Genomic DNA, 23,697 nt, shown 5'->3' with positions numbered 1-23,697 from the left:
CCCAGGACACGTTGGGAAGACTATGTCTCCCGGCTGGCCTGGGAACGCCTCGGGATCCCCCGGGAAGAGCTGGACCAAGTGGCTGCACTGCAAAAACTGAAATCCAAGTAAGATGAAATATCTCAAATAAGGGTGATATTTGCTTATTTTCTGTCTGATAAGAGAATTCTTCTCACTAAGCAGATTTTATGTTAGAGTGTTTTACTTGTTTTAAGGGTTTTGGTCCTAAATGATCTCAGTAAGATATTACAGCTTGTTGCTGAGATTTGATGAGCTATATTGAGTAAAACATGCTTGAAAGTAGAATATCAACTGTTGCAAAGCTGTGTCATCAACACTCACAAGTATAAAACTACTTTTTTAAAGTAATAATTTCTTACTTCAAGCATGAAAAAAAAAATCATGATGCAGAGCGCATATCATTATGTCAAGATAATGGCACTAGCATTTACTTAATTTAAGAATATTTTTCAACATATTGGGCAAAAAGGTCTCTTTCTTTTTCTACAGAGAACAGTGCACTTGTTATCAGTGAGAATATACTTATTTTAAGGTATTTTTGGGTTCATTGAGGTTAGCTAATTGTACTTGTTTTGGAAAGTCTTGACAAGCCGAATTTTCTTGTTCTATTGGCAGATAATTTTGCTTAGTTCAAATAAAATACCCCTCATTTTTGTATTTTTTTTCTTCTTGTTTTTGAACACCGACTTTTTGCAGTGTGGGGAGAGGGAAGTCTGGGCTTCCCTACTTAGGCTGCTGCCCCCGCGACCCGACCTCGGATAAGCGGAAGAAGATGGATGGATGGCACTACGCTGTAGTGCAATAAGTGCAATGATTTATTGCACTACATTGTAGTAGTGACTACATGTTGTTGGTACGTCATGTAAGTCACGTGACTCAGTATCAAACTTAATTTTGCCTTTATATTGATGGATGGAATTTAATTAGAAGGATTTAGTTGCATTTGATAGATACATTGATGCAGTAATAACGCCTATTTCACATAATCTGTTCATCGTCTACTCGCATCTAGTTTGACAGAATCAAGTACAACTTTAAAAAAGACACTTGAAGGCATGAAACACGAACTTAGGTAACAAAGTAGGGCAGAGGTCGCGCGTTAAAGCGCCGACGGGGGTCATGTGACTGAACGTACTGTTGTGATTGGCTGCTATGGCGGTCATGTGACTGAACGCACTGTTGTGATTGGCTGCTTTGGCGGTCATATTGAAGTGGGGTAAAAGGCAACTGCTTCAGTGTTGTCCTTTCACCGAAGTTCAACAATGCTGTGGAATAAGGTATGTGTCTTGCGTGTTTTTTCCCCACTCAAACCACCTGTAGCTCACATAGTTTAGTCCCTTTCTGTCAATTAAAGGGGGATAATTCGAATTTGTGGGCTTCAACTCCCAGCCGTGCTAGCTTAGTCGGTCACTCGCTAACATTAGCTTGTTTGTTTCACCGAAGTTCAACAATGCTGTGGAATAAGGTATGTGTCTTGCGTGTTTCCCCCCCACTCAAACCACCTGTAGCTCACATAGTTTAGTCCCTTTCTGTCAATTAAAAGGGGATAATTCGAATTTGTGGGCTTCAACTCCCAGCCGTGCTAGCTTAGTCGGTCACTCGCTAACATTAGCTTGTTTGTTTAACGTGTTAAAAAAACACTTGACAGCGTTTGTTGCACGAACCTCAAAAAGTCAATATCACATCCATACTAAAGTAATAATGCAAATATTCTTTGTTCTATTGCGTGAAAATGTGTGACATGCTCCCCCCTCGGTACCAGGTACTCCGGGCCAGCGCGCGCTGTGGTGTCCGGCTGCAGAGTTCCGGTGCGGCGGCCGCCAGCGTCAAAACCTCCACGGATCACTCGGCAGCGAACGGTTTTTCGTTTGGTAGGTATTGTACAAATCTTGTTTAGTTACTATGCTATCATATCCGCCTCTTTAAAAATAGTGATTTCCATTGTAAACCCCTAATAATAGATTCACAAGGTAGTCTTTTGAACATTGGATGGGCTTGTTTTGTGAATGAGCAGGGGAGAGAGAGAGAGAGAGGGAGAGAGAGAGAGAGAGAGAGCTTCATTTATGATTGCTGCCTTTTGGTAAAAGCTTAACTTCCAGGTTTTTCTCACATTTGCTTTCTTTTATTTAGACATGCTGAGTTAGTGCTTTTCGAAACACTTGTAGCAAACATGTGTTTAAGAATTGCAAATATCAAGATAATGCTTGTATGAGAATTAATGAATACATTAAGAAAAACATTAACACTGCAAACTCTTGCATTCTTTGATTCTGCTCCCTTGGTCTGCAGTTTGAGCTGCATGCTTTTCTCGTCTTCGTTTTGTCAAATCTTGCACTTTTCCGCCCTTTCTGATTACCTCTCGAGGAACTCTGAAGAAATGTTTATCCTTTCCGCAATTTGAACGACTCGTACAGCCGAAAACAACACACGCATAGGGCATTTTTTCTTCGAGAAAGACTCAATGGCGCCGAGCACCCATTGAGAGCACAGCTAGCTTGACTACCATGCTTATTTAATGGGCGGGGCGTGAGCCGGACGTGACGTCCGTAAAATCCAAGCAATTGGCAGCAGCTGTACCAGGGATCGCTTGTTTTTCCTCACATTTTTAAAAACGTTGTAATTTAGTCTTCTTTTTATTCCACAGAGTTTACGGATCAACAACGAGAGTTCCAGCAGTTGGCGCGCAAGTTTGCACGAGAAGAAATCGTCCCTCAGGCTGCAGATTATGACAAAAGTGGAGAGGTGGGTTATTGCCAAGATAGGGTGGTGTTGTTTTTTTTATTGATCTTCAATTGGCACTGGCTTATAGTACAACAATTGACCCTTTTCTGCAGTATCCAATGCCAATCATCAAGAAAGCGTGGGAGCTTGGACTGATGAACAGCCACATTGCAGAGGACTATGGTGAGTTTTTAAAATACATTCACATTGCATGGACTTAAAAGCACCTTTCCTAACATGACATCTTTTAAATCTTCTGTGTTGTCTTTTCAGGGGGAATGGGCTTGTCCATCTTCGACAGCTGCCTTATCACAGAGGAGCTGGCCTACGGCTGCACTGGAGTGCAAACCGCCATCGAGGCCAACTCTTTGGGCGTGAGTTTAAAAAAACTCATGTGTGTTTTGCTGTAACAATTTGTTTAAATGCCTCTACAGCAAATGCCTGTTATTATCGGTGGCAATGAGGAACAGAAGAAGAAATATCTTGGAAGAATGACAGAGGAGCCTCTTATGTGTGTAAGTCATTTTTTTATTTTGAGCTTTTTATTCTAAGATGCCATTTGACTGTCAATTTTATCTGAAGTTTCCAACCATACATCCCCTTGTAAGACTTAAATGTAAAGGCAATGTCTTGAATGACACTTTTAAATACCGTATTTTCCGCACTATAAGGCGCACCGGATTATAAAGCGCACCTTCAATGAATGGCCTATTTTAAAACTTTGTTCATATATAAGGCGCACCGCATTATAAGGCGCATAGAATAGACCAGGGGTCACCAACCTTTTTGAAACCAAGAGCTACTTCTTGGGTAGTGATTAATGCGAAGGGCTACCAGTTTGATACACACTTAAATAAATTGCCAGAAATAGCCAATTTGCTCAATTTACCTTTAACTCTGTTATTATTAATAATTAATGATATTTACACTTAATTGAACGGTTTAAAAGAGGAGAAAACATAGTTCATCTTCAATTTCGACTCTTTAAAATTCAAAATTCAACCGAAAAAAAGAAGAGAAAAACTAGCTAATTCGAATCTTTTAGAAAAAAATTTTTAAAAAAAATTTATGGAACATCATTAGTAATTTTTCCTGATTAAGATTAATTTTAGAATTTTGATTACATGTTTTAAATAGGTTAAAATCCAATCTACACTTTGTTAGAATATATAACAAATTAGACCAAGCTATATTTCTAACAAAGACAAATCATTATTTCTTCTAGATTTTACAGAACAAAAATTTTAAAAGAAATTCAAAAGACTTTGAAATAAGATTTAAATTTGATTCTACAGATTTTCTAGATTTGCCAAAATATTTTTTTTGAATTTTAATCATAATAAGTTTGAAGAAATATTTCACAAATATTCTTCGTCGAAAAAACAGAAGCTAAAATGAAGAATTAAATTTAAATGTATTTATAATTCTTTACAATAATAAAACATTTTTTTACTTGAACATTGATTTAAATTGTCAGGAAAGAAGAGGAATGAATTTAAAAGGTAAAAAGGTATATGTGTTTAAAAATCCTAAAATCATTTTTAAGGTTGTATTTTTTCTCTAAAATTGTCTTTCTGAAAGTTATAAGAAGCAAAGTAAAAAAATTAATGAATTTATTTAAACAAGTGAAGACCAAGTCTTTAAAATATTTTCTTGGATTTTCAAATTCTATTTGAGTTTTGTCTCTCTTAGAATTAAAAATGTCAGGCAAAGCGAGACCAGCTTGCTAGTAAATAAATACAATTTAAAAAATAGAGGCAGCTCACTGGTAAGTGCTGCTATTTGAGCTATTTTTAGAACAGGCCAGCGGGCTACTCATCTGGTCCTTACGGGCTACCTGGTGCCCGCGGGCACCGCGTTGGTGACCCCTGGAATAGACGCTACAGTAGAGGCTGGGGTTACGTTATGCATCCATTAGATGGAGCTGCGCTAAAGGGAATGTCAACAAAACAGTCAAACTTTATTAATAGATTACAAACCAGCGTTCTGACAACTCCGTTCACTCCCAAAATGAATAAACTGCTGTTTTATTATTTACCCCGAGGTAAAGTCAGTGACGTGGTATTTCGTTTATCTTTTAACAGCAAGGTATAACATGTAGTGCAATATTTACATCACATAGTGGAGGGGAACTTTTCCTCGATTCAATAAACACGTAAAAAACAGTCTGATACTGTTACGGTAAATCAAACGTTAGTGCAATCACAATATAGTAACACTTGATATAGTGCAGTGCAATAACAATATTGCAATAACTCAACGTTGCTCAAACGTTAATGTCACACAACACACAAAATAAACATGTAAAGCCCACTTTATTAAGTTATTCCTCATCCACGAACCCCTCGAATTCTTCTTCTTCAGTGTCCGAATTAAACAGTTGGGTGAATATGGCATCCAACATGCCCGGCTCTCTCGTTGAAGTCGTCATTAATCGAGTCAGTGTCGCTGCTGTTGTCTAGCAGTTCAGTGACAATTCCTGCCTTCCTCAAATATCCCAGCATGCACCGCACGCTTCTTCTTCTACGGGGGAAAATGAAGTCGGCGGCTGCTTACCGTAGTTGCGAGACCTGTTGTGGCTCAATATTGGTCCATATATAAGGTGCACCGGATTATAAGGCGCACTGTCAGCTTTTGAGAAAATTGGAGGTTTTTAGGTGCGCCTTATAGTGCGGAATATACGGTATACCTTTTTTAAAGCGTAAAATAAGTTAACCACTGCAATGAAAAAGCATAAAACTATTCACCTTTTGTGTTGACTTGATGCAACAATTTTAACCTCCTTACTGTGAAACAAGCTGACCTACAGATCAAAGTGTCTTCCCTGTGAATGTGACTTGGAAGTGAGTCTTGTCTACTTTTTTGGACATGAACAGAAGTGTCCCGCTAAATAACAAGGTTTCCGCGGGGTCTTAAATCTGACAATTTGAATTTAAGTCATTAAAATGTCAAATTCTCCTAAAATCTCAAAAGGTCTTTAAAGGCCTACTGAAAGCCACTACTAGCGACCACGCAGTCTGATAGTTTATATATCAATGATGAAATCATAACATTGCAACACATGCCAATACGGCCGGGTTAACTTATAAAGTGACATTTTAAATTTCCCGCTAAACTTCCGGTTGAAAACGCCTTTGGATATGATTTATGCGCGTGACGTCATATAATGCACGGAAGTGTTTGGGCCCTATTGGACACAATACACAAAGCTCTGTTTTCTTCGACAAAATTCCACAGTATTCTGGACATCTGTGTTGGTGAATCTTTTGCAATTTGTTTAATGATCGATCGGTGTCTTAGCGGCTAAGTTCAACACTTACAGCAACACAACAAGGACTACTTACCCTGATAGAAGACGCCTAGCTGATGCTTGCCGCCAAACCCACGGATGAAGTCCTTCGTCGCGCCGTTGCTCGCTGGAACGCAGGTGAGCACGGCTGTTGATGGGAAGATGAGGGCTGGCTGGCGTAGGTGGAGCGCTAATGTTTTATCATAGTTCTGTGAGTTCCGGTTGCTAAATTAGCCTTAGCGTCGTTAGCAACAGCATTGTTAAGCCTTACCAGGCTGAGAATTTTTAACCGTGTAGTTACATGTACATGGTTTAATAGTATTTTTGCTCTTCTGTCTATCCTTCCAGTCAGGGGTTTATTTATTTTGTTTCTATCTTAATTTGAGAACGATGCTAGCACGTTAGCTCAGTAGCTAAGTGTGTCACCGATGTATTGTCGTGGAGATAAAAGTCACTTTAAATGTCCATTTCGCGTGCTCGACTCTCATTTTCAAGAGGATATAGTATCCGAGGTGGTTTAAAATACAAATCTGTGATCCACAATAGAAAAAGGAGAGAGTGTGGAATCCAATGAGCCAGCTTGTACCTAAGTTACGGTCAGAGCGAAAAAAGATACGTCCATCACTGCCTCTCAAGTCCTTCACTGTAACGTTCCTCATCTACGAATCTTTCATCCTCGCTCAAATTAATGGGGTAATCGTCACTTTCTCGGTCCGAATCTCTCTCGCTCCATTGTAAACAACGGGGAATTGGGAGGAATACTAGCTCCTGTGACGTCACGCTACTTCCGGTACAGGCAAGGCTTTTTTTTATCAGCGAGCAAAAGTTGCGAACTCTATCGTCGATTTTCTCTACTAAATCCTTTCAGCAAAAATATGGCAATATCGCGAAATGATCAAGTATGACACATAGAATGGGTCTGCTATTCCCGTTTAAATAAAAAAAAATCATTTTAGTAGGCCTTTAAATACGATTTTGAAGGGTCTTAAATCTTTTTTTATTTAAAACATGTATAAACTTCAGTCTTGCTTTTAAATGTTTAGATGTTTGAGGACACTACAAAACGTAACTAAAGTCGGCCAACTGTGCCGCTCGGTCAGAAGTTGTCGAGCACCACCAGCTAGTGTGTGCGCAACGTTATGTTACAGTTGAGCATAGCAACAGAGAACACTTAACGAAAGCTCACAGCAAAGTCTAATTACTTGCAAAAGATGGCGAAGTGCAAGATGAATGATTTGCGGCTCCAGAACGATCAATTTAATGCATGGTCAAAGCCGGTGGATGGAAACGTATAAAGTGGTTTTTACTTTCAGATGTTTTTGTTCTGCAGGCGTACTGCGTGACAGAGCCAGGCGCCGGCTCCGACGTGGCGGGTGTCAAGACGCGGGCCGTGAAGAAGGGTGACGAGTACGTGGTCAACGGCCAGAAGATGTGGATCACCAATGGCGGCAAAGCTAACTGGTGGGTGTGTGTGTGCATTGTACACTGCCATGTTGTTTATGTAGTTAATGTTACCTTCAAATAACAGGTACTTCCTCCTGGCCCGCACTGATCCAGATCCAAAATGTCCCACCAACAAGGCTTTTACAGGCTTCATTTTGGATGCAGACACCCCCGGAGTTCAACCGGGTAGAAAAGTAAGACTTCTTTAACAGGGTTTCTGCGGGTCATTAAATAGATTTTGAGAAAATTAAGGCTGAACCGTCAATAAATTCGATGTGCAGAGGCATTACACAAAGTTAATACAATTGTAGGCCTGGGCCGATGTCAATAGACCTTTTTCCACCAAAAGTTAAGGTACATTAAGTTCCTGAAAGCTTTAGTTAAAAAAAAATAAAAAAAAAAATAAGTGTTTTTATTTTGCACAAAAAAACAAAGAACCAATGGCCTAAAACAGGGGTCACCAATGCGGTGCCCGCGGGCACCAGGTAGCCCGTAAGGACCAGATGAGTAGCCCGCTGGCCTGTTCTAAAAATAGCTCAAATAGCAGCACTTACCAGTGAGCTGCCTCTATTTTTTAAATTGTATTTATTTACTAGAAAGCTGGTCTTGCTTTGCTCGACATTTTTAAGTCTAAGAGAGACAAAACTCAAATAGAATTTGAAAATCCAAGAAAATATTTTAAAGACTTGGTCTTCACTTGTTTAAATAAATTCATTAATTTTTTTACTTTGCTTCTTATAACTTTCAGAAAGACAATTTTAGAGAAAAAATACAACCTTAAAATGATTTTAGGATTTTTAAACACATACCTTTTTACCTTTTAAATTCCTTCCTCTTCTTTCCTGACAATTTAAATCAATGTTCAAGTAAATCAAAATTTTTTATTGTAAAGAATAATAAATACATTTTAATTTAATTCTTCATTTTAGCTTCTGTTTTTTCGACGAAGAATATTTGTGAAATATTTCTTCAAAGGTATTATGATTAAAATTCAAAAAGATTATTCTGGCAAATCTACAAAATCTGTAGAATCAAATTTAAATCTTATTTCAAAGTCTTTTGAATTTCTTGTAAAATTTTTGTTCTGGAAAATCTAGAAGAAATAATGATTTGTCTTTGTTAGAAATATAGCTTGGTCCAATTTGTTATATATTCTAACAAAGTGTAGATTGGATTTTAACCTATTTAAAACATGTCATCAAAATTCTAAAATTAATCTTAATCAGGAAAAATTACCAACGATGTTCCATAAAAAGATTCAAATTAGCTAGTTATTCTCTTTTTTTCGGTTAAATTTTGAATTTTAAAGAGTCGAAATTGAAAATAAACTGTTTCAAAATTTAATTGTCATTTTTTTCGTGTTTTCTCCTCTTTTAAACCGTTCAATTAAGTGTAAATATCATTAATTAATAATAACATAGAGTTAAAGGTAAATTGAGCAAATTGGCTATTTCGGGCAATTTATTTAAGTGTGTATCAAACTGGTAGCCCTTCGCATTAATCACTACCCAAGAAGTAGCTCTTGGTTTCAAAAAGGTTGGTGACCCCTGGCCTAAAATATACCCATTAGTGTACCAAAGACAAACAATAAGTGACAAAAAAAGTACCTTTTTTGAAGTGTACCAAATTGTCAGGCTTTTGTCCAGTATCCAACAGTCAGAAAGTTGTCCCTACAGTAAATGAGGAATTAATTAGGGTCAGGCGAGTCCTTATGGTCCATTTCAGCTGTAAATAACAATATATAAATGCAAGTGTTTATTTCACTGCGACAACACTAACATGTCCGATTTAGTATTAGCATTATTGGCATTAACATTCAATTGACTTGGGTTGAATTTGGGAGCATGTCCCAAATTCCAAGCTGCTGTTTTGAGGCATGTTAAAAAAAGTAATGCACTTTGTGACTTCAATAATAAATATGGCAGTGCCATGTTGGCACTTTTTTCCATAACTTGAGTTGATTTATTTTGGAAAACCTTGTTACATTGTTTAATGCATCCAGCAAAAAAGCCATTATTGGACATCTCTACAAATAACTTCTTGTGAGCAAATTCTAATTCACGAGAGAGTAACAGTTATTGTAAACTTATCAACTATTTAAGATTACACAATTGTAAGGTTCTGACTATACATAACTATCGGCGGTAGGACATGGGCATTACATTTAAGTGGCATGGAAAAAGGCAGTAAACCTTACATGCAAAAACCCCTGTTGACCTTTTTTTTCCCCCTTTTTTTTAAATTTGTCTTAATCTTACAGGTTATTTTAAGATGGGCAAAGCTGAAGATTAAAATAAACGTTTTGTTTTGGCACTGCAGGAACTGAACATGGGCCAGAGGTGTTCGGACACCAGAGGCATCACGTTTGAGGACGTGAGAATTCCGAAAGAGAATGTCCTCATCGGTGAGGGAGCGGGATTCAAGATTGCCATGGGTGCCTTCGACAAGACTCGGCCACCAGTAAGTCATGTTACTAATACCTAATTTAGGGCTGTTTTCGACTAAGGATTTTTATAGTTGAATCTGATTGGTTCGATTTTTGTCCATAGTCTGTTCAATCTATAGCAATGACAGATATCTACAGTAGTGTTGCATACTGACCGCTCACTAGGTAACATCACAAGGATGCAGATGTAGTTGCTATAAGGTGATTCTTCCAAAGTTAGACACTTATACCTTAATGTACAAATATTTTGAGATAAATGATGTCCCTGCTTTTTGTTATGCATTAAATTGCGAGCATAATTTGAGTTGCGAGCTGCTAGATGGCATAGCAAATGTCACAGTGAACCCCGTAAGATTCGCCCCAAAACATTCGGTCTAGTTTGCTAGCATTAGCTAATAGCTCCAGATCAAAATAACATTTTCCAACCCTCGAAAACCAAACTTTTTTTTAGCAGAAAGTCCATTTTGACACCGTTAACCACGCTATACTGTTTGATAAGCTCAGAGCAATCGGATTTAACAAAACCTCATGGAGCTGGATGCAATCTTACTTTGAGGGGAGGGAGCAGGTGGTAGAGGTGAATGGCACCGTGTCCCCCCCTCCCCTCTCGGTGAGCTGTGGAGTCCCCCAAGGCAGTATATTGGGACCTTTACTGTTCCTAATATACATAAACGACATGTCATCGGCATGCGACTGAATTGTTTTTGTTTGCGGATGACTCTGCCTTGCTGGTATCCGGCAAGGACAAGTCACAGGTGGAGAAAATCCTCAGTGCTGAGCTCTGTAGAACTTGCACCTGGCTCGCTGACAACAAGCTATCCATCCACTTGGGTAAAACAGAATCCATCCTGTTTGGGTCCCACATCAACCTTAAGAAAGTCAATGACTTCACCATAAAAGTGGGTGACATTGTTATCACCAGGAAAGATGAGGTCACCTACCTAGGTTCCATTCTAGAGGCTAACCTTTCCTGTGATAAAATGGCAACCAAGGTAATCAAAAAGGTCAACCAACGAACGAGATTTCTCTACAGAATCTCCTCTCTGGTCAACAAAAGCACCTTGAGGATTCTGGCGGGAACTCTCGTTCAACCCTTTTTCCATTACGTATGCACTTCCTGGTACCCTAGCACCTCCAAAACCCTCAAATCTAAACTCCAAACATCCCAGAACAAGCTAGTCAGGTTACTTCTAGACCTCCACCCCAGATCCCACCTCACTCCTACCCACTTCTCTAAAGTGGGCTGGCTCAAGGTGGAGGACAGAGTTAAACAACTTGCACTGAGCCTAGTCTATAAAATCCGCTACACCTCCCTGATACCGAAGTACATGTCAAACTACTTCCTTAATGTAAATGACCGCCATAACCACAACACCAGGGGGAGCTCCACTAACCACGTTAAACCCAGATTCCGAACTAACAAAGGTCTTAACTCATTCTCTTTCTATGCCACATCAATGTGGAATGCGCTCCCAACAGGTATAAAAGAAAGGGCATCTCTATCCTCCTTCAAAACCGCAATAAAAGTTCACCTCCAGGCAGCTACAACCCTAAACTAACACCCTCCCCGGATTGTTAATAATCAAATGTAAACAATCAAATGCAGATACTTTTTCTCATGCCTTCTGATCTCTCTCTCTCTCTCTCTCTCTCTCTATATGTCCACTACTTGCTGTCCATATCCTCCCCCCCTCCACACCCCTGATTGTAAATAATGTAAATAATTCAATGTGATTATCTTGTGTGATGACTGTATTATGATGATAGTATATATGATAGTATATATCTGTATCATGAATCAATTTAAGTGGACCCCGACTTAAACAAGTTGAAAAACTTATTGGGGTGTTACCATTTAGTGGTCAATTGTACGGAATATGTACTTCACTGTGCAACCTACTAATAAAAGTCTCAATCAATCAAATTGTCAAATATCGAAGACAGCCCTTTATTTCATAAATTGTTTTTAATGTTTAGTATACAGCTAATAAAGTTCATGTACTTCGCAGGTGGCAGCAGGAGCCACAGGCCTGGCGCAGAGAGCCCTCGATGAAGCCACCACTTACGCCCTAGAAAGGAAGACTTTTGGCAGAGCGATTGCTGAGGTTTGTTGTTTTTTGAAACAAATAAGGGCTGTAATATTCTGCAAAAAGTTAAGGATCGTCCTGCTCAGAATGGGGATTGACTCTCTGGGACAATATGTTCGCACTCATACCATGTTCTGGGTCATCACACTTTATGGCAAGTCCCAGCAGGACAGTTAAATGGGGATGTTTTTATTATTATTATATATTTTTAAAAATATAAATTAGGGCTGGGCGATATGGCCTTTTTTTAATATCTTGATATTTTTAGGCCATGTCACGATACACCATATATATCTCCATATTTTGCCTTAGCCTTGAATGAACATTTGATGCATATAATCACAGCAATATGATGATTCTATGTGTCTACATTAAAACATTCTTGTCCATACTGCATTAATATATGCTACTTTTAAACTTTCATGCAGAGAGGGAAATCACAACTAAGTCAATTTAGCAAAAGTGTATTTATTAAACAGTTATTAAGCAGTGGCACAAACATTCATGTCATTTCAAAACAGAAAGTGCAAGATTGTCAGAGACATTTTAAAACAAGCTATTAGTGCTTTTTTGTGCATGATGTCACTAAGATGACATATTAAAGTGCACTTTTTGCACAGAACACCACTACAATAGTTTAAAACAAAGTGCACTTCTGTGCATGATGTCACACAAGATATTTCAATAACTGTCAAATAAAAATGAGCTGCATAATAGGACATCAAATAGTGTATGTCCTTCGCTATGTGGTAGGTTCCTGCGGACATTACCTCCTTCTGTTGACTATTTTTTTCATACGGTGTTGATGTGGAAATGGTTGCCTCTGCATTTTGTTGGTGTGGCACCGAACGGAGATGTTGACATGCGGAGTTTCAAACACTCTTCATTCTCTAGCACAGGGGTCACCAACGCGGTGCCCGCGGGCACCAGGTAGCCCGTAAGGACCAGATGAGTAGCCCGCTGGCCTGTTCTAAAAATAGCTCAAATAGCAGCACTTACCAGTGAGCTGCCTCTATTTTTTAAATTTTTATTTATTTACTAGCTAGCTGGTCTCGCTTTGCCTGACATTTTTAATTCTAAGAGACAAAACTCAAATAGAATTTGAAAATCCAAGAAAATATTTTAAAGACTTGGTCTTCACTTGTTTAGATAAATTCATTATTTTTTTACTTTGCTTCTTATAACTTTCAGAAAGACAATTTTAGAGAAAAAATACAACTTTAAAAATGATTTTAGGATTTTTAAACACATACCTTTTTACCTTTTAAATTCCTTCCTCTTCTTTCCTGACAATTGAAATCAATGTTCAAGTAAATTTATTTTTTTAATTGTAAAGAATAATAAGTGAAGTGAAGTGAATTACATTTATATAGTGCTTTTTCTCAAGTGACTCAAAGCGCTTTACATTGTGAAACCCAATATCTAAGTTACATTTAAACCAGTGTGGGTGGCACTGGGAGCAGGTGGGTAAAGTGTCTTGCCCAAGGACACAACGGCAGTGACTAGGATGGCGGAAGCGGGGATCGAACCTGCAACCCTCAAGTTGCTGGCACGGCCGCTCTACCAACCGAGCTATACCGAGCTATATTAAATAAGTTTTAATTTAATTCTTCATTTTAGCTTCTGTTTTTTCGACGAAGAATATTTGTGAAATATTTCTTCAAACTTATTATGATTAAAATTCAAAAAAATTATTCTGGCAAATCTAGAAAATCTGTAGAATCAAATTTAAATCTTATTTCAAAGTCTTTTGAATTTCTTTTAAAATTTTTGTTCTGGAAAATCTAGAAGAAATAATAAAGTGTAGATTGGATTTTAACCTATTTAAAACATGTAATCAAAATTCTAAAATTAATCTTAATCAGGAAAAATTACTAATGTTCCATAAATTATTTTTTTAATTTTTTCAAAAAGATTCGAATTAGCTAGTTTTTCTTTTCTTTTTTTAGGTTTAATTTTGAATTTTAAAGAGTCGAAATTGAAGATAAACTATGTTTCAAAATTTAATTGTCATTTTTTTCGTGTTTTCTCCTCTTTTAAACCGTTCAATTAAGTGTAAATATCATTAATTATTAATAATACCATAGAGTTAAAGGTAAATTGAGCAAATTGGCTATTTCTGGCAATTTATTTAAGTGTGTATCAAACTGGTAGCCCTTCGCATTAATCACTACCCAAGAAGTAGCTCTTGCTTTCAAAAAGGTTGGTGACCCCTGCTCTAGCAGGTGACTTTTCAAATGATGCTACATATTAGCAGTAATGCTACTTTTTGTAGCAACGCTTTTGCCCCACACTTGACAAATTGTCTGTTCAACATATTCCCGCTTGAAGCCAAACCACCGCCAGACGATGGACCACCACCTGCTGTTTTCCTTGGGAATTAATTCTTCCTTCATTTGTTACCAGATTCGCACCTTCTTTCTCTCGTATTACCACTCGCACCACAGCTAACGTTACCCATGCCGCTACCTCTCTGCTCCGCGAGGGCGTATACGTATGTGACGTATGTAAGAAGGTGCGCTTGTTTTACGTCTCTGTGAGAAGGAGAGACAACAAAAAGTGAGTAGAGCCTGTAGTGCAGACCTGGGCATTCTGCGGCCTTTTGTGCATCCCTGTCCGGCCCACGTGAGGCCAATTATAAATTACAAAATACATTTAAAAAAGTATCTATGTCGAGTGTGCAATACAACGGTGCTGCTTTTGTTTTGAAAATCGTTATTTGTATTACTTCCGTGTGGACGTATGCGTGTGTGTGATTGTGAGTGAATGTGAACAGCTGCAATCATTAATTACAAAATAAAGTTGAAAAAACATCTATGTCGTGCGCGCAATACAACTGTGCTGCTTTTATTTTGAAAAGTGTTATTTATGGGCGTGTGTCCGTGTGTAACCTGCGAGTGAAGGTGCACATGCAGCGACAAGTGATGCACGGTTTACACCCGAGATGCTAAAAAGAGAAAAGTTGATGAAGAATGGCGTGTTTTCAACAAGACATGGACTGCCAAGCAACGTTCCCTCTAAGGTGCGCGCCTGCGCAATTGCGCACTGCTCAAGCGTCCGCTGCGCGCAGCAAGTATATGCCGCGCACCAAATCAAATCCCATCTGAATTCTAAACAAAATAAACATATTTATTCTATGTAATTTTGCAATGCAACTTTGAGTGACAATGACAACAAGCGGCCCTAACGGTGTTCGTCAACACCGTTCAATTGAACACCGTTCAATTATTGTAACGTCTATCGAGATGCTTCGAGGACAGGAATTATATCGATCACTTTATTGAGCAAAACTGTTTATATTCGGCCATAACCACACCAAAAACATGAGTAAAACAATTCTATCTGGAAAAACTAGTCATTTTCTGCCGTACAAACCAGGCCAAAAGCAACTTGTCATCTGTCACCAACACGCATAGCACTAAACCACTGGTGCGTTTATGGCCACACAAAAAGTCGGACAACTCAAACACCACACAAAGTTACACTATGACTCCTCAGTCATACGTGTGCTTATTTTACTGTCATTTATTATTCATGTTAATTTATTTATATTAGTCATAGAATGCTGTTACACACACTATGTTGAAGTATTACTATTATTATTAATTATTATTATTATTTATCTTACGGTATATATCAAAAATAATATTGAGCAAAATTTAATTGAAGTATTGTCGATGTGGCCCTCCGGCAGTGCTCGGGTTGCTCATGCGGCCCCCGGTAAAAATTAATTGCCCACCCCTGCTGTAGTGTAATGCCCGCAGCTAAAAGCAACTGCGTGAGAACGTATACTCGAATATCACCATATAGTCATTTTCTATATAGCACAGACAAACCCGCGATATATCGGTATATCGCCCAGCCCTAATATAAATAGAATGACCTAATTCTTCAGGTCAAATACATTGCAGGCTTGCTCACTCATGCATGTTTACAATGCCGACTCAAATAAGTTAAAGTGATTGCTTCTATAAACTGACTGATAACCAGGGTGAGTTGGTCCCACTGGCTGTTGATGTTCGCTGAAGGACAGGAAGAGTTGTGAACAGTGCCACATTAGTCCTTGAGTAAAATGGCAGCGTTTCTTTTTTTTTGGAGGCCTAAAATAAATGTTGCAAAGTCTGAGCAGGTGTCATTAAGGACTTTGTGGCTTCCTGTTTGGCAGCACCAGGCCGTGGCCTTCATCCTGGCCGAAATGGCAATGAAGGTGGAGCTGGCCCGCATGGCGTACCAGCGGTCCGCCTGGGAAGTGGACCGAGGCCGCAGGAACACCTACTACGCCTCCATCGCCAAGGCCTTTGCCGGTGACATTGCCAACCAGGTGGCCTCGGACGCCGTGCAGATATTCGGAGGCAACGGCTTCAACAGCGACTACCCTGTGGAGAAGCTGATGAGGGACGCCAAGATCTACCAGGTGAGCGTTCAAGCTCTCTAACGTTCAGTAATGCAACGCTTGTAACTTACTTGTATCTTTTTTTGTAGATCTATGAAGGCACCGCTCAGATCCAAAGAATGATTATTTCTCGTGAACACCTGGCAAAGGCCAAGAAATGAACCCTGCACACGTGAAATTATTTGTATTTTATAAATATGTCTGTCATTTAGTTGCATATGTTTGGCCTTGTCGTCCCCCACCTGACTTGCTGATTCATCCACACCTCAAAGAGCTACCTTTTCCATCCAGTTTTCAGACATTCAGCTTCAATTGCCTTAAGTTAAGCCATGATTAACTGCACTAAACAAGTCATTTTTTAAGAATGGATTACAGGCAAGTCTAATGTATTGTTGGCTCAGGTTTTTTTTGGATGTACTTGTTGGGTAATACTACGCCATCATTATTATTAGGGCTTCATAACATTTCTGATCTGTAAAGTTGCACCATAAACCTTATTTTACATTCTCTTTGGCACTTAATCATGGAAAAAGGTGTTCGTTAAAATGATGAAACGCCTCTACAATCAAATTGTTTTGTTTTGCTACAAACAAAATGATATTCAGATATTATTTATTGTAACTTTTGCTCATAAATAAAGGTTTGAAAAATAATCACGACTTGTGGCCATGCCTATTGGGAGTTAAACAATTAATGCCTATTGGGAGTTAAACAATTATTGCTGTAATAGCACCTACTCCAGCGCTGCAGTTAATACAAACAATATGTGCACTTCTCATGTTCACAAACCCCCACTTGTACCTAAAGGCCTACTGAAATGAATTTTTTTTATTTAAACGGGAATAGCACATCCATTCTATGTGTCATACTTGATCATTTCGCGATATTGCCATATTTTTGCTAAAAGGATTTAGTAGAGAACAACGACGATAAAGATCGCAACTTTTGGTATCTGATAAAAACAACCCTTGCCCCTACCGGAAGTAGCGTGACGTCACAGGAGCTAGTATTCCTCACAATTCCGCTTTGTTTACAATGGAGCGAGAGACATTCGGACCGAGAAAGCGACGTTTACCCCATTAATTTGAGCGAAAAGATGAAAGATTCGTGGATGAAGAACTTTAGAGTGAAGGACTACAGTGTAGTGCGGGGTGTATCTTTTTTCGCTCTGAGCGTAACTTAGGTACAAGCTGGCTCATTGGATTCCACACTCTCTCCTTTTTCTATTGTGGATCACGGATTTGTATTTTAAACCACCTGGGATACTATATCCTCTTGAAAATGAGAGTCGAGCACGCGAAATGGACATTCACAGTGACTGAACATGTAAATAAACGGTTAATAATTTTCAGCTTGGCAGAGCTAAAAAAATAGAAGCTAACTTAGCTACAGAGCTAACGTGATAGCAGGCTCAAATGCAGATAGAAACTAAATAAAAAAAAACCCTGACTGGAAGGATAGACAGAAGATCAACAATACTATTAAACCATGGACATGTAAATACACGGTTAATAATTTTCAGCTTGGCAAAGCTAAAAAAATAGAAGCTAACTTAGATGCGGCGGCGGGCGTTGTACGCTTTTGACGACACCCCGGCCGCCATCAGAGTCGGCAAGAAACATATATTTCCCCAAAGTTACGTACGTGACATGCACATATCGACACGCACGTACGGGCAAGCGATCAAATGTTTGGAAGCCAAAGCTGTACTCACCGTAGTGCGTCTGCTATCCAGCTCAAAACACAACACAACCTCCTGGTGTTGGTGTTGCTACAGCCAGCCGCTAATACACCGATCGCACCTACAACTTTCTTCTTTCCAGCCTCCATTGTCCATTAAACAAATTGCAAAAGATTCACCAACACAGATGTCCGGAATACTGTGGAATTTTGTCGAAGAAAACCGAGGTATTTGTATCGGTCCAAACACTTCCCTTGACCTCGTGACGTCACGTGCATACGTCATCATACCACGACGTTTTCAAGCGGAAGTGTGGCGGGAATTTTAAAATGTCACTTTATAAGTTAACCCGGCCGTATTGGCATGTGTTGCAATGTTAAGATTTCATCATTGATATATAAACTATCAGACTGCGTGGTCGCTAGTAGTGGCTTTCAGTAGGCCTTTAACTCTTCTGGAAGCGTTTATACCAGGGGTCACCAACGCGGTGCCCGCGGGCACCAGGTAGCCCGTAAGGACCAGATGAGTAGCCCGCTGGCCTGTTCTAAAAATAGCTCAAATAGCAGCACTTACCAGTGAGCTGCCTCTATTTTTTAAATTGTATTTATTTACTAGCTGGTCTCGCTTTGCCTGACATTTTTAAATCTAAGAGAGACAAAACTCAAATAGAATTTGAAAATATTTTAAAGACTTGGTCTTCACTTGTTTAAATAAATTCATACATTTTTTTTACTTTGCTTCTTATAACTTTTAGAAAGACAATTTTAGAGAAAAAATACAACCTTAAAAATGATTTTAGGATTTTTAAACACATATACCTTTTTACCTTTTAAATTCCTTCCTCTTCTTTCCTGACTATTTAAATCAATGTTCAAGTAATTATTTTTTTTTTATTGTAAAGAATAATAAATCTATTTTAATTTAATTCTTCATTTTAGCTTCTGTTTTTTCGACAAAGAATATTTGAAAAATATTTCTTCAAACTTATGATTAAAATTCAAAAAAAACATTCTGGCAAATCTAGAAAATCTGTAGAATCAAATTTAAATCTTATTTCAAAGTCTTTTGAATTTCTTTTAAAATTTTTGTTCTGGAAAATCTAGAAGAAATAATGATTTGTCTTTGTTAGAAATATAGCTTGGCCCAATTTGTTATATATTCTAACAAAGTGTAGATTGGATTTTAACCTATTTAAAACATGTCATCAAAATTCTAAAATTAATCTTAATCAGGAAAAATTACTAATGATGTTCCACGAATTATTTTTTTAATTTTTTCAAAAAGATTCAAATTAGCTAGTTTTTGTCTTCTTTTTTCTTTAAAGAGTCGAAATTGAAGATAAACTGTTTCAAAATTTAATTGTCATTTTTTTCATGTTTTCTCCTCTTTTAAACCGTTCAATTAAGTGTAAATATCATTAATTATTAATAATAACATAGAGTTAAAGGTAAATTGAGCAAATTGGCTATTTCCGGCAATTTATTGAAGTGTGTATCAAACTGGTAGCTCTTCGCATTAATCACTACCCAAGAAGTAGCTCTTGGTTTCAAAAAGGTTGGTGACCCCTGGTTTATACAGTGTTTGGTGCTATGATGGCGCTCTTGACTCAAACACTTGTATCTTAAGTCAACACAGTTTTTAACATGAAACGCTTTTTTAGGAAAAAAATATGCTAACATGTTAGTACTAGAGTAGTTTTATGATGTAATGTACAGCAGGTCTATTCAACTGACTGCTCGTGGGCCACATCCGGACCGCCAAAGCTTTTCTTTGGCCCGCCGAACATCACCCAAATAGGCTTGATTAAACCATTAAAACTAGGGTTGGTTATGTATGCAGTACTCCCCCCTCCCCCACAGGGGCAACCGCGAGGCACATGTGTCATAAAGAAGCAGCAGTGGGTGAGTAGAAGAGAACGGAAATTACGAAAATCCGACTTAACGCCTGGACAAAAAGTACGAATTTTCTGCCCGAGCAAGGGCTCAGTCATTGTTTCCTGTGGGACCTTTTTAAGTAACGGACACATTGATCCAGACAAGCAGCAACAAAAGTAAAAATCCACACATGTAAGCTTCATTACGAAACTTGGCCAAACCTTTGTTAGTAGATATTGTGCACAAAGATATTTAGTTTATACTGTATTGAATTTGCTGACTTTGTGATGTCTTTTTTTGTATTTGTGTTTTTTTTTTTTTGCCAGTACCTCTGGCGTTTAGTACGTATAACGCTAAATTTGACCAGTACAGGGCGATAATGCTACACCTTAGGTTTAGTTGTGATGAGTCAAACATAAATTGTGCCCAACAGTTGATGTGGATGTTTATTTCTATATGTGTAAACATTTAGTTTATTGTGTCAATGTAATAATATTAAACTTATTTGATTTATGTAAAATACACAAAGGATATTATATAAAATACACAATTGACAATACATTTGTAATATTTTTTTATATATATTTTTAGTCCTACAGACTTAAATGAAGGAAACTTAGGAAAGAAAATTATGCAAAAGAAGGAACATCAATCCTCAACAAAACTTCTGGAGCTTCTGTTTCTTCATGCTGTTAACTATCTGTCCAGCTGCACACACTCTTCATGATGTAGTTGAATAGCCCTAATGTACAGCATTTACTTTAGAGAGTGGACTTCTATAGTATCTCCTTCCAGATGCTTCTCCATATTTTTCATTAGATATTTGGAAGCCCTTTGCTTGGAATTACACTCATTCTTCTTCAGCAGTGTGCAGATTTACAGCTAAACACAATTCAGTTCAGTTTATTTCGAACATGCATACGATACAATGTAATGCATCACACAATTCCAGTTGTTTCATTACAGCACGTCCGAAAAGGAGTAGGAAGAAGCAGAGCTTATTTAATCCTACCCCCTTTTCATACCATAGCAATTTTAGCCAATTTCCTTGTTCTCTGTAACAGAACAGTGAACAAATAAATAAAAAAATATACCGTAGTTAGCAAACAAATATTAAATATATAAATAATCTTTGTCTCAATAAAAAAAAAAAGGGTTCAAGATGTTCATAATTCTTGTTCTATGTACTTTGTGAACACTTGTAGTTAGAACAGTCTCTTAATCTGAATCATATTGGTGCTTTGTTTGGTTTCTTTGGTTAATCTGTTCCATAATTTAATACCACATACTGATATACTAAAGTTTTTAAGTGTTGTATGAGCATAAAAATGTTTTAAATTAGATTTTCCTCTTTTGTGGAGAAGAATTGTTGTACATTCTTGGGTAGCAGGTGATTCATAATTTTAGCTGTTTGCAAATGCACCAAATTGTTGAATTTCAATAATTGTGATGTAATAAATAAATGGTTTGTATGCTCTCTATATCCAACAGCATGTATTATTCTAATTGATCTTTTTTGTAACACCGTTAGTGAATGAAGCGCACAATTAAATGTTTTACATTTAAAAACAAATGCAACAATAGCGTTTATCATGAATGAAATGGAACAAATAAGTAAAACATATCAGCCCTCTATCAACATTAAGTCATGTACAGTTCCAGTTCATTTGAGCTGTCTGGTGCAGCAGTCTTATCACTTTTAAGACATCACAACACAAAAAGACTAAAGTTTTTATTTCTTTAAATCCTGAATATAATCCACTTATTTACTCAGCAGTCCCCTAAACACCGACTTTCTTCCTTTACATGGCTCTGAAAACAAAGTTATGTCCACCTCTGGCTAGATTCTAATGCTGGCTAGTGAGACCGGATGTTTTGGTCGGATGCTCCGAGGTTCACCGTGATATTCGTAATATCGTACGCCGCGTACACTAGTGTGCCGTGAGATACAGTCTGGTGTGCCGTGGGAGATGATCTCATTTCACCTATTTGGGTTAAAAATATTTTTTGCAAAGCAGTAATTATAGTCTGCAAATGATGTGTTGTTGTTGAGTGTCGGTGCTGTCTAGAGCTCGGCAGAGTAACCGTGTAATACTCTTCCATATCAGTAGGTGGCGGCAGGTAGCTAATTGCTTTGTAGACGTCAGAAACAGCGGGAGGCAGTGTGCAGGTAAAAAGGTGTCTAATGCTTAAACCAAAAATACACAAAAGGTGAGTGCCCCTAAGAAAAGGCATTGAAGCTTAGGGAAGGCTATGCAGAACCAAACTAAAACTGAACTGGCTACAAAGTCAACAAAAACAGAATGCTGGACGACAGCAAAGACTTACTGTGGAGCAAAGACGGCGTCCACAATGTACATCCGAACACAGCATGACAATCAACAATGTCCCCACAAATAAGGATAAAAACAACTGAGATATTCTTGATTGCTGAAACAAAGTAGATGCGGGAAATATCGCTCAAAGGAAGACATGAAACTGCTACAGGAAAATACCAAAAAAAGAGAAAAAGCCACCAAAATAGGAGCGCAAGACAAGAACTAAAACACTACACACAAGAAAACAGCAATAAACTCAAAATAAGTCACGGCGTGATGTGACAGGTGGTGACAGTACACCTACTTTGAGACAAGAGCTATAGTGATGCATGCTTGGTTATGGTTTAAAGCAGGGGTCACCAACGCGGTGCCCGCGGGCACCAGGTAGCCCGTAAGGACCAGATGAGTAGCCCGCTGGCCTGTTCTAAAAATAGCTCAAATAGCAGCACTTACCAGTGAGCTGCCTCTATTTTTAAAATTTTATTTATTTACTAGCAAGCTGGTCTCGCTTTGCCTGACATTTTTAATTCTAAGAGAGACAAAACTCAAATAGAATTTGAAAATCCAAGAAAATATTTTAAAGACTTGGTCTTCACTTGTTTAAATAAATTCATTATTTTTTTTACTTTGCTTCTTATAACTTTCAGAAAGACAATTTTAGAGAAAAAATACAACCTTAAAATGATTTTAGGATTTTTAAACACATATACCTTTTTACCTTTTAAATTCCTTCCTCTTCTTTCCTGACAATTTAAATCAATGTTCAAGTATTTTTTTTATTTTTATTGTAAAGAATAATAAATACATTTTAATTTAATTCTTCATTTTAGCTTCTGTTTTTTCGACGAAGAATATTTGTGAAATATTTGTTCAAGCTTATTATGATTAAAATTCAAAAAAATTATTCTGGCAAATCTAGAAAATCTGTAGAATCAAATTTAAATCTTATTTCAAAGTCTTATGAATTTCTTTTAAAAAGATGTTGGAAAATCTAGAAGAAATAATGATTTGTCTAGCTTGGTCCAATTTGTTATATATTCTAACAAAGTGTAGATTGGATTTTAACCTATTTAAAACATGTCATCAAAATTCTAAAATTAATCTTAATCAGGAAAAATTACTAATGATGTTCCATAAATTATTTTTTTAATTTTTTCAAAAAGATTCGAATTAGCTAGTTTTTCCTCTTCTTTTTTTCGGTTGAATTTTGAATTTTAAAGAGTCGAAATTGAAGATAAACTATGTTTCAAAATGTAATTGTCATTTTTTTCGTGTTTTCTCCTCTTTTAAACCGTTCAATTAAGTGTAAATAGTGCCCCCCGCGACCCCGAAGGGAATAAGCGGTAGAATTTTAAGTGTAAATATCATTAATTATTAATAATAACACAGAGTTAAAGGTAAATTGAGCAAATTGGCTATTTCTG

The 23,697-nt window shown here is 37.6% G+C and overlaps 1 protein-coding gene across 1 annotated transcript; it reads left to right on the top strand.

Moving 5' to 3' along the window:
* Positions 1–1,341: 1,341 nt before the first annotated feature.
* On the top strand, positions 1,342–17,036 carry acadm (acyl-CoA dehydrogenase medium chain). The gene is made up of 12 exons (XM_062023282.1): positions 1,342–1,486; positions 1,784–1,892; positions 2,666–2,763; positions 2,856–2,925; positions 3,016–3,116; positions 3,177–3,257; positions 7,362–7,492; positions 7,560–7,668; positions 9,794–9,934; positions 11,930–12,025; positions 16,173–16,421; positions 16,490–17,036. The coding sequence occupies exons 1-12, from the start codon at positions 1,472–1,474 to the stop codon at positions 16,559–16,561; spliced, it is 1,272 nt and encodes a 423-aa protein (XP_061879266.1). The 5' UTR covers positions 1,342–1,471; the 3' UTR covers positions 16,562–17,036.
* The last annotated feature ends 6,661 nt before the right edge of the window (positions 17,037–23,697 follow it).

This window comes from Entelurus aequoreus, linkage group LG16, assembly GCF_033978785.1.
Source record: "Entelurus aequoreus isolate RoL-2023_Sb linkage group LG16, RoL_Eaeq_v1.1, whole genome shotgun sequence".
NCBI classification, from domain to species: domain Eukaryota; kingdom Metazoa; phylum Chordata; class Actinopteri; order Syngnathiformes; family Syngnathidae; genus Entelurus; species Entelurus aequoreus.
The sequence above is the reverse complement of the archived record's forward strand: the minus strand, read 5'-3'. Positions and strand labels throughout refer to the sequence as shown.